At 39.0% G+C, this 12,483-nt stretch overlaps 1 protein-coding gene across 1 annotated transcript in view; it reads right to left on the bottom strand.

Annotated features, from left to right (window-relative positions):
* Window positions 1-7,212, bottom strand: part of LOC145775885 (guanine nucleotide-binding protein G(q) subunit alpha-like) — a 45,081-nt gene extending 37,869 nt beyond the window's left edge. The window contains exon 1 of the mRNA XM_082587278.1: window positions 7,150-7,212. Within this exon, the coding sequence (XP_082443404.1) occupies window positions 7,150-7,168 (19 nt within the window). The 5' untranslated portion in view covers window positions 7,169-7,212. The remainder of the gene's footprint in view (window positions 1-7,149) is intronic.
* Between the last annotated feature and the right edge of the window lie 5,271 nt (window positions 7,213-12,483).

Below are 12,483 nucleotides of genomic sequence, written 5' to 3'. Positions count from 1 at the left end.
GTGCAAACCCCTAGAACCGAACCAGCGCCGCTTGATCTTGAGTCGGGCGCTTATAACCATTGAGCTAACTTTTCAACGTCAACTATTTGACACTTCCAGTGAGCTATCTCTTTTATCCAAAGCAAAATCGGAATCAATTGGATATCAATGTGATTTTCTCTTATTAACTTCACAAATGTAAATACAAATGACCTGTTTAGCTTGATGCTGTGGGAGTAGCGGTTTTCACTCGCTTTCGGCACACAGTTTCCTAGACATGTGCTATGAAGAATAGCGAAACTCAATCTATTGCATTGTCTTATTACTTCAATATATGTAGCCTATATTGTATAGGCCTATGTCCACATAAGAATACGCTTTGTCATTTGAATACTTAAGTTGACACTACACTTTTGGTAAAGAGGTGACTTTCTTCAACCATAGACACAATTTTCCTTGTTATGTCAGTGCTCGTGAATATCAAGTAGCCTAATGAATAATATAGGCCTAACCCCGTTTGATGCTTTATTGCGGAAAAACATGTTTTCGTTCATCAACCGCTGCATACACTCCTCAAAGCGCTTTAGATCAGACCTGACGTCATTTGATTGTTTTTATCGTTCTGAATACTTTCCACTCTTCCAACTTTCATTGTACGGTATGTAAATTTGTAACAGTAAGTACAGTATATATTTAGTGAGCTCTTAAATTCACGACATCCAAATTGGCTCTCTGTGACCTTTGTGCATTTGCAGTGTGTGTATTATTTCGTTGTTTTGGATATGCATAGCTTTGTCTGACGCAAATAAATCATAATTATAATTTAACATAATACATTAAAGTGAACATAAACTATAGCCTAAACTACGAGCGTTTTCGGCCATAAACATGTTAGCCCTTTTCAAGTAACGAAAAGTAACTGATTTTACATCTCCATTGAAAATTAATACGGTAACTTATTTTTTTTTATTACAATGTCATAAATGTCTTTTAGTTTCAAGATGTTTGTTTAGAAAAATAAAGAGTTAATTTGAGAATTAAAATGAAATGAAAATGAAACGTCTTCTGGCAGGTGTCAAATCCATAATATCGGTCATGCTTGATGGGCGGCTAGGCCTATGAACGACTTGATTAGCCTATATGTCTTAAAAATACAAACAAATTTATTTATTTTTACTTGAGTTAATTTAATTTTCAATAGCTAACAAATCGTTTTCGAGTTACCAGGTCATTTTCATTTAATTAAACCTATTGATTGGTTTAGTTTAGTTTAAATTCTTTATCCTCGGACTAACAAAACCTTAAAAGATTATTCCTCAAAAGTGAGAAAAACTAACTGGTAAAGGTGATCAGGTACTATGACACTTCCTCAAATGGGCGATCAACCTAACACAGAAAGCAATCATTAAGAAAATAAATCAATAAGTTAGTTTTTTTTCAAGTCTAAACCTTAAACCATTTGACCAAGTAAACACTCACAATAGTATTTCAAATTTTTTTTAATATAATTTATGTTGTGGAACCGGTTTTCTTCCTATAGGATTGATCAGCACAACTGGATCGAAACGAAAAAATTACAGAAGATCAAATTTATTTAATTAATTCTCAAATTTTTTCGTTTCGATCCAGTTGTGCTGATCAATCCTATAGGAAGAAAACCGGTTCCACAACATAAATTATATTAAAAAAAATTTGAAATACTATTGTGAGTGTTTACTTGGTCAAATGGTTTAAGGTTTAGACTTGAAAAAAAACTATTGATTTATTTTCTTAAGATTATTCCTGGTAGTTTTGCATAGACTACTAATTGTTATTGATGCAGGGCCGGTTACCGAGATTGGCAGACTGAAGCTTTCCGATTGTTGTTGAAGTGTTTTTACCTGGGAATTATTCTATCCATGAGATGCCGCTGAATGGAGAGTAGTCTTTAGAATGCGTTGCTCAAGCGGACATCCCTAGATTCCAACCAGCGCGTTTCATCTTGAAGCTTCCTCGCTCACGAAGCCACGCGCTCACCAATTGAGCCATCGGGGAGGACGTTTCAATAACAAACCTACGGTATGCCATGTCAGCAAATAGCCTACTGAATAGGCTACGAGTGGAATGCAACAGGCCTATCGCTTTGCCAGCAAAAGAAAGTACAGAAACAATGCCGACGGAAAGAAGTTAATGATGATGAAAAATACAATGTTCTCTGGGCAAGAAACTTTACGATAATTGCCTCTACCCAGTGATCGATTTCGAGTAATGGGTAGTACCAAATTTAAGTCATAAGTAGAGTAGACAACCGGAAACAGACATTGCCGACGGCTGCAGCGTGGGTCAGGTGTACGTCGGAAGGCGTACACCGATGCATAGCGCTCAAGTCCGCTTTCCCGCAATGCAGGATAAAGATCAAACAAACAAAATGTCGACACTGCCCACCATTGGGATGGGGGCAGCTGCCTAGCGAAAGAGTCAGAGCGTCTGGCGTTATGATTGTGTTTGTCTATCATTCCAGGCTCGTCCCAGACTATATGCAAGTTTGATCTAATATGTAAATGTTTAATCAATGCAAATGGTACAGTTCAGTACGGTAACGTTCATTTTGCGTTATGGTTATCGCCTTAGTGTTGAGGCATTGCACTGAGTCATGTGCGCTTGATTACGTCGTGCCTCCCTGTGGATGAGTAGTTTGTAATTCTGGCAGCAGGACTTGGTAACTACGCTACTACAGAGATGAGAGGTTTGTCATTTGTACACACAGCGATACTCGTGTTAAGACCTCTTTTCAATTCCTTTACGTATGTGGTTTTATGTTGCTATTCTGTTTGCCAGTAACCTACCTAGCAGGCCTTAAAACTCGTATTTTTTTCCGGCAGCCATCGTGGCCTACCAAGAGCTCCTTCTCGGCGGCCAAATCTGCGCGCTTGGAGGCCAAAATACAAATAACGATAGCACACGTAGAATTAAACTTGCAACAATGCTAAAATGATCACTTTGCGTTGTTGAAATCTCGGCGACGTCCTGCAATAGAATCGTTGTACCACGCAAAAACTGCTTTATCGGGATTGTAGTCTGGTATTGCGGGACCATCTAACGACACTAAATTGTTTCAGCTGCTGAGTAAATTGTATCAACTGCATTACCGAATGTATAGCATATACCGCCTTTCATTAAATCTGACCATTTATACCGTTATGATGTCACCATTGAGGGTGTGAAGTCACTAACCCACAGCGGAAATATTTCTCAACTATGAAGACACGTGTTTTCCCCTCGGATGTCAACTAATCTAGTTCTTCTTTTTAACAACGACTCAATGTCCGACAACATTGCATCAACATAAAAACGACAATATTGCCAGCCGCTGTAAATTAGCACTTCAGATTAACACTTTGTTAAAATAAACGGGAATTACAAACAAGACTTAGTCAAACATACAAATGAGCGAAAGTTTTTTAAAAAACTTTATTCTAGAATAGATCATTTAATAAGCGGAAAATTCGTCTTGTTTTTGTTCAGTTACGTTCGTCTAGTACTGCTCTATAATCATGCAAAAAATCGCAAACCTGAGACTTGCGGTTTCGTGTCACTGTAATTAATGCTATTACTCGCGCACAATGGATGAATGCGCGTTGGCCGAATGCGCTGGTAGGCTACAGCTGGTGATCGCAGCTGGATATATTCCATATACACAATAGCAAATGTTCCCGCACAATACAACAGTGGTGATTATAACACGCTGAACTAATTCTGCGACACTCTTTGATACTACATTATTTCGACAGTTACTCCACGCTCATTCTATTGCAAAATTAAATAATTGGCTAGAAAAAACCGGCGGCCAAACTTGGCCGACTGAGAAGGTAGCACCGGCGGTCATTCAAGCACTACTTAGCGGCCATGGCCGCGATGGCCGCCGGCTGCTTTAAGGCTTGACCTAGGCTACAAGCGCAACAATAAAAAATAGCTGATTAATTATCGACTAGGCGAGCCTATATCCTGAACTTTTGTAGAGAGTAGGCTACAATCGCTTTAATGAGTTTCAACTTTGAAAAGTTTTTCATTGAAAAATTTCGTACAAATTGTCTAAAAATTTTTATTGTAGGCTACCAGAAACGATAGCACATTTTCAGGTGTCATGAATTTTAGAAATTTTGTAGGCTAGCTAATTGCTTTTAGTTGTGAGCTCAGCTCATTGGACTCAATGTGCCTGTTTGATTGCACTAATGTTTAGCCTGTACAAAAAATGATTCAACAATCTCAAACCCTTGACACGGCTTTGGAAATGCAAGTCCTTATTTCCAGATGAGCCAACCAAACTTGCTAGTTCAGTGCATCAGCGCGAATTTGTTTATTACTGTGTCTCGTAAAGTACAATAGGCTACAGCTTAAAAAGCCTACAGGAGATGAGGTAATATTCAAAGTACAAAAGTGTTTTTGTTCGAAAAATAGGCTTAAAAAAAGTTACTACATTACTGCAAAAAGAAGACAGGTCTGCACTCTGCAGCCCTTTGAAGGCTGCGCCTTAGACAATCGTCTGGTTTGCCTAATGGACGCGTTGGCCCTTGGTACGCGTACCACAGTTTGAGTAGCACTGACGTCACCAAATAACTAGCCAAACCGAAGAATACAAAGTTCAACCCAAATTAACCCGAAAAAGGAAAACCGAAAACACCAAAACCAACTTTCCTTCACTGCACTGAAGAGATCTCAAAGATCGAAACACTTGGCCTCTGTCTGTAGTTAGTAGCCTATAAGTTTTAGTTAATATAATTTTATTTCCATCAGGCCAATAGGTCTATACTTACCATCAAACAATAACATGCAAAAAAAAGTAAGGCTAATTTCCTTCATAAAGAGTTTCAAAAGTCATGTAGCCTACATGAATTTTCACTTGTGAAACTACAGTAGGTCTACATTCTACAACTCTACATGTGCGTGAGAGATTGCTGATTTTTGTTTTGTTTTAACTAAGTTATTACTCAGCTTTGCTTTTCTTTTGACGTGGCAGTCGTCACCCTATAACTTGTAGGCCAGGCAAGTGTTAATATAGTAGTAATATATTGATTGTATAAAGTAAACTATAGTATAGATAGGTCTGAAATCATTGTGATTGTAGGTCTGTGATAGATTGGATAAGTTAGGGTAAAATCAATAGGATGGGTGTAGGGATGTATTGTAGGTCTACTTGTCACTGTCGGTATAAAACAACGGGCCCACCAAGACAGCAAAATCCGTCACTTTTACATTGATTCAACGTCTGCATACCTTGAATCAATGTAGTAAAACAACAGTAGTTGTAAAACGCCATTTAGATTTTTATTAATATTCTGTCCAATTAACCCATCAATGCATGTGTTGATTTTAGCCGACAGTCGTTTAGAAGCAGAGACCGTATTTAGATCGAAGGTGGTTAAAGTTGCTTCACCGAGAAACTGAGTTTTTCGAGAGGAAGCTCAACAAGTAGATCAGGGCTACTCAACTGGCGGACCGCGGTCCGAATCCGGACCTTCTGGGTGTTGATGGTGGACCTTGAGCTTTTGAAAGAATAACCTCATTGCCACGTTTCAGGGCTTCTTTAAACAGATTTCTACTGGGAGGAAGCAATTTTTACTGTGATTATCCTGGTTGCTGGGGGGCTTCAATTCCCAGACTCCTCAACACTTTGTCAGAAATTCAATTCGAGTTACATTTTACCTAAAAAAGTGGTTTGGTGCAGATAGTTTAACTTTCGTGGTTGCGTGTGAAATAACTTATTTACCGGACCGCTAAAAATATTCAACTTGTCAGACTGGACCTTTGTTAAGGTTAGTTAAGTAACCCTGAAGTAGATGGTCAATGCAGGCCTGCAATTAGCTTTGCCAAATTCGTCCATTACAGCAATATTTATGAGATTCACAACAAACAGGAAGCAATTACTCACAACCCTAAAGAACGCGAAGCTTACTAGCCTATATAGCCTATCTGTATAGGCACATAATTCAACGCACCACTGCGTATTGCTACCCTATATCAAACCTATTGATGTAGGCTACCGATAAGATGGGCCGACAAAGATAGTTATAGTTTTTTTGACCAATTTTACAAAACAAAATATGAGAAGGATCAATCTGGGTAATGATGAACCTTATAGCCTAGGTTATCTCGATTCGACATTCTAAAGCCTACTTTACCATAGACTAAAGATAATTCGTTTGTCAGTTGTCACCCTCTTTACAAATATACTGCATTCAGTGGCGTAGCTAGGGAATGTGCCGCCCGGGGCGGATTCAGATTTTGCCGCCCCTTCAAGAAAAAGCATGTGAAAATGAAATGCGTTTTTTTATCAGATTATAATCAAAATCAAAATCGTAGTCTGAAAGTGCCGCCCCCAGACGTGCCGCCCGGGGTGGTCCGACCCCCCCCCCCCCTAGCTACGCCACTGACTGCATTTGATGGCGTAGGCTACGTGCATGTGTATAAGGAAGTAAATAGCAAAAAAAAAACCGAGGCCATCATAGGCCTACCCAGTTTTCTACTTAAGCCTATTACTCAAAATGGACAAAATTAAATTAGGAAAGTGCATCACCGTACGAAAAGCTCATAATCGACAACAACGGCGCATTGTATCCAAACCTCAATACGAGGAAGGAACATGATGATGATGAGCCTATTTCGTTGTAGGATGGTGGCAAGGTTGAATGAGAATCGTGCAGTGGGGCAACTTAAATGGCTCTATTGCCCATGTCTTACTATGGTAGTAGTAGCCTATTATTATCAACTTTCTCACTGGCTACCAATAGGCTATTCAAATAAGATAAGATACGAACAACCCACAAGGCACATTCTTGGCTAAAAATATTAGCCTATAAGCTATCATTAGAAAGATCCATAACCAAACAACACCTAAGCATTGCGCTTGTGTGTTGAAAATTTGTTAAAAAAGTAGCCTATTAATTTTAAAACCAGGTTTTGCGTACGGTAGCCTACTGAAAGAAACAACAACCAGTTTTTCGGTTTATTAAATAATAAAACTAGCCGCTGCTTCCTGAATGGGCCACTTCCATTAAAAATATTATTAAGACATTATTAGAAAGAACCAAAGCCATGCCAAGATGACAACACAGCGTTTGTTCATTATTTTAGTCAGGCCAGAGTTAATCATTTTTTATCTACAAAAAAAGAAAAGAAAAAAGGATCACTTACCTAAAAGGAGAAGTTTCATTTCACGTTTACTTTCCTTGGCTTTTTCGCGAAGGCTTTTTTCTATCTTCCTGTTTATTCTTCTCTGTAAAATTTCTTCATCTGACAAAAAACATTCCATTCCCATAGTTTGCCGTCAATTTTATTTTGGTTATATTTTGGCAAAGTCCAATAACTGGGCAATGAAGTTAGGCAAGGGAAGTTAGCCTACTCCGAAACGCAATAAGTCCTGGTTTTACTGAACTATAAGCTTGCAAAAATGGAAACCTATAGGCTACAAACAAATGTCATTCAAGAGCCGTTAAATATTATTAAATACTCAAAATAATTAATAAGCCTATCTTAATTGCTGCTTTTTATTTTTTAACCAAGCGTTTATCCATTTACAAAAAGGCGGATTGTTAGGCGTATTATCTGATGTTATCACTCCATTGTGTATTTATGTTTTTGTGAACTAGGTATTGTGAAATGTTTGCGCATGCAGTGACATTAGACTTAGTTAATGGTAGGCGATTTGAGAATACGGTAGCTTTATTTTGGAAATGAGAATCCGAGAATAACTTTGTCATCTTACTCTTTTTATCGTTTTGCTTGCAGTAACCAACTTCCTAACCTTTACTATTGCCATTACCTGTAGCCCATGTAGGTTAATTTAGTAGCCTACTATCAGTTAGGATTATTTTCAGTTGACATTGTGTTTCCTTTTTTGCTAAATGTAGGATGTGGACTGTCAGTCCAAATTAAACTGGATAGGATACTTTTTTACTCGCTCAACCAGATATAGGCTAGTAGCCTACTCAGGGGCGGATCTACCGGGTGGGCCTGATTGGTACAGGCCCACCCAGATTGACAGTGGGTCCACCCAAAATCAGATTCATGAAAAAAATAACATATTAATGTTTAACACTAGAACAACCAAGTGGCACTGAATTGTCTGTGGCATCACTATTTCACAGCATTTGTAAGAGATATTCGGTAACACTAAGTTTTTGTATGCTGGCCCGCCGTGGCATTGTTGGTGAAGGCCCACCAAGATATTTCCTAGGCCCACCCATAAATTACGTTCTGAATCCGCCACTAAGCCTACTAATAAATAATTATAATCACCAGATAATAAATAACCTTTAACCAGGTAAGCTAATAAATAATTTCATTCTCCAGGGGATGCTGAAAGTAGCCTGTTCCTTCTGTGCGTTGCTCAAGCGCATGCACAGAGAGTTGAACCAGCATTGTTGGATTTTACCGTTTCTTCGGTCATAATTTTGGTGCTTATGCTATCAGGAGCGGACGATTAAAACAAACGCCTTTTGTGGCTTCGGTGTGAGACATCGCAACAGGAAAACAATTTTAACTCACGAGTTTAAATTCATTCTTTTGGCCCCTTGCAAAAAATAATTTTATGTATAGCCTGGTGATCAGGGATATCTAGAAAAGGGGATGTGAAGGCTCACAGCGATTGCCTTATTCTTATGACACTACCAGGGCGGTGGTTTGTCGCACGTGAAACATGCCGTTCTTTTCAAAATTGCAGAAAGTTTTGCAGTGCAGCTGGTACAGTCAACTACCAAAGACAGTTAGTAAACGTTACATAGAGCATATTTAAAGAATACGTGTTTGGAAAGACAGTTGAAAAGTTACCAGTAGCCTAAGCTGTTTTTCTTAACAAAGCCTTTGCAGTAGGCGTGATGTGAAGCAACTGTACCGGTGGTTGAATTAACAAGTAGGCTAACCATGAGCATGCAGTGAGCATCCAGGCTTGATGCTAATACAGTCAAACTTCGATACTAGACTATGCCACCCTTTGGGATCGAGAGAAAGTGGCATAGTAGCGAGGGTGGCATAGTAGCGAGAGTTTGTAAAAACAGCCTTGTGACGTGACCATGTAATGCCACGTTGTGTTGTACGATTATAATTTGTACGATGAAATCCGATCTGAGCCAGATGATGTTAATCTGCTCGAGATCTGGGAAGGGCTGCCTGCCGAGCAAAAGGAGCGGACGTTCACGATGCTGCTTTCTTCCAGCATCGTGAACGTGCTCTCCAGCCTGAAACTTGTGCTTAATATTTGTGTAGTACCGATAGCTGCTAGGCCTACTCGATTTCTGTGTGGTGTTGTATTTCGTTTTCTTTGTGTGTTTGTATCCTATGCACCAATTCTACTTGTGTCTGAAACAAAATCCAAATAAATAAATAAATAAAAGATGCACCAGAACAAAGAGATCGAGCTGTCTGACTTTCTTGAAGCTGATGAGCGCCTCGAGACTGGTAGATCTTTCACACTGGATGAAATTGCAAAGGAGATGTTGCGCAGCGAGGAGCCGATTGAAAGCGAAGATGATGAGATATCTGTTGAGGAGGAAATCGTTTCGTTCGAGGACGCCCAGCGGGCATGGAGCACTGTCTGGAAGTTCATTCAGCAGAGAAGCGAGAAGCCCAGTATGATGCAATCGACTAGCTAGACGACTGGGTGTGCGAAATTCGCCGAAAGAACATGCGCCAGCTGACGATTTCTTATAGTTTTGGGCTGAGCTACAGTAGATAACTTGAGAGAACACATTAGCCTACATGCACAATTGCACACCTACATATAGCCTACTTTTGCCGTTTTACAACCGTTTAATCGTTTCGTTCGTACTGTTAATTGTTTCGTTAATACAGTAACACTGTAGGGGAGGATGAGGTAAGTTGAGCCACTTTTTACTTAAACGCTTCTGCTAAGAAAACTGCTTGGTTTACAATAAAAGTGAAAGTGGCAGCGTAATGGTTGATGCTTTGGCCTCAATTTAACAAAAAAATTTTTCATAACTCATAAGAATATTGAAAAAAAACATGTTTCAAATATTACGTCATTTTGGCTCAACTTACCTACCCCACGTGGTAAGTTGAGCCGGGATGTGAGGAAAGTAAAGTTGAGCCACTCGTTTAAGTTCAATAACAAAAGCTGTAGCGATGGTAGCTTACATATAAAATGCTATGCAATACATGTGTTCACGAAATTATTGCCCAGCTATTTGTCCCGAATTGTAACATGGACTGTGACGCAATGGTGACGTCATCATTGCGATACACTGTCATGCTTGAGCGACAATCTTTCATTATTTTTTCTCTATTCACTAACTCGTGTTTTCGCTGCTTGGCGAAAACGTGGTTCGGCCTTTTACGATGTGATAAATCTATCGGACGGACGCATTGGAGTGTGCAGTGACTATTTCACTTCATAATTGATCCAGTCTCTTGTTGACAATATGTAGTCTTCACTCAACACATGTGGAACTTGAGTCGAAAGTTAGAAAGAAGACAGGTTAGGTAGCAGTTAATACATAGCTGCTACCAGGAAGAAAGAACAACATGTGAAAGGATAAATTTATTTTGTTGTGACTGTTCGACTGGAAATTGCGCACTTCCCAGCCGACAAATCTGACACTTTTTCGTTGATTAAACGTCAACAGACGTTGAATCAATGTGGTAGCCTACTAGCAGATCGTGTTAACTGAGCTGCAGAACAGAAGATAAAACGATGAATTAATACACAATCCTGATTAAATAAACCTCCAAATGTGAATTTTCTAAATCAATTTCCGTTGTCTGTCAGATCTAAATTTATTCCATATGCCACTGATCAAGAGAGCACGGAAACCGGAATTTATGCTGACGGCAGAAAGTTTTTCCAAGTGGTCGTGTGAGGAAGCTTTAACGACATCCTCTTTAAGAAAAGCACACTCATCGTCTGCTTTAAAGACAAAGGACAACTTTTCCTCGGACTTTCCAGGCAATTTTTTTAAAAAGTTTTCCATCTTCATTGAAGCATTCGATTTTACCAATGTAATGCACAGGTCGGGTTTTCCCTTGCATGTTGCTAGTAGGCTGCAGATTACACTACAAATAAATTTAAACTTCAATAGACTAATGGACAAATTATTTTTCCAGAGATTTAGACTATTAAAGAGTAAAATACACTTTGTTATCTATTTAATGACTACATATATCATCACTTAACACTGGCAGCTGAAGTGAGGTAAGTTGAGCCACCGGCTCAACTTACCTGTACATCACTGGCTCAACTTACCTCAAGGCCACCATTTCAAGTTGAACGGGAATTTCTCCAGTCATATAGCAACCTCACTGTAATAGTTTCTGAATAAGCTAACATTAGTGATTACTGTTTGACATATCAATACTGGTGAATGCCACAGACATTTTGTAAAACTCAAAAAATCTTTTTTTTCAAAAAGTTTAAAAAACTTCCCAAAATCACTAAAAACAGCTTTTCTGTCTTTATACAAGACAAAGACCTATAATCTTTACAGAACAGCTCCATATAAGATAAACGGTCAGGTAGGTGGCAGTAGAAAGTTGATGCGATTTTTATTTTTCGAGTTACGGAGGGTGGCTCAACTTACCTCACCTTCCCCTACTCTCATGTGGCATACTAGCGAGGATAAGGGATGGCATAGTAAATATATTTTCTATTGAATTTAGCTCGTGACGATCAAAAGTGGTATAGTAGCGGGAGTGGCATAGTATCGAAGTTTGACTGTAGCGCAATGCAGGTTATTAAAACAAGATTTATTAAACTACTATCGGTGCCAATTGTTATTTTACGGTAAACAGAGATTATTTACGATACACAAAAGCCTTTCTATTGTCAGACGTATTAAAAGCTTTCGTATCCCCTTTTTTAGATATCCCTGCTGGTGATATAGGCTACCTACTGCCTTGTCACAAGTCGACTAAAATCAGGGATAATTCGAAGTGATTATAATGGAGCCACAGATATTAACCAAGAAAATACGAGCTGGTGACTTTAACTCAGTCTAACTAAATGCCAATTTAGATATCCTGATATAGTCTAATGCTCCAAGCTATGTTAAACTTTTTTTCAAAGTTTTTGCTGTAAAGGCTCAGCACCCTATTAAACGAACAAACGCTCCTAAATTAGTGTTTTGTAACTTGGTTTCTCTGTTTCAGTTGCGAAAACAAAGTTAGGCTGCCTCATGTTCTTTAGCGTGATCCCAAAAATCGTTCAAACGTAAAGCTCTTATAAGTTGAGTAAAACAAACAGGCTCGAAAAGCTGCTTCCTTTATTCACCATTGTTTTTCTCAACCAGTCGCAACTTTAATGTATGAGCGCAATGTTGTCAATCACGCTTTTTGTGCGGAAGTTTCTTCATAATTTGGTGGTAGAGTGCCATCTTGTCATGACTAAGCAAGCTCGTGTGTACTTGCAGTAGTACAATGCAGGCTGAGTGGTGGGTATGCCTTCTTGCGTAAGGTCACGGAAAAAGCTGCTTGTGGACTAATATGTGAGATGAACCTTACACGGTTGGCTCAATGAAA

This window comes from Aplidium turbinatum, chromosome 8 (genome assembly GCF_918807975.1).
Source record: "Aplidium turbinatum chromosome 8, kaAplTurb1.1, whole genome shotgun sequence".
NCBI classification, from domain to species: Eukaryota; Metazoa; Chordata; class Ascidiacea; order Aplousobranchia; family Polyclinidae; genus Aplidium; species Aplidium turbinatum.
Note: the sequence above shows the minus strand (reverse complement) of the source record. Positions and strands in the feature narration are given on the sequence as shown.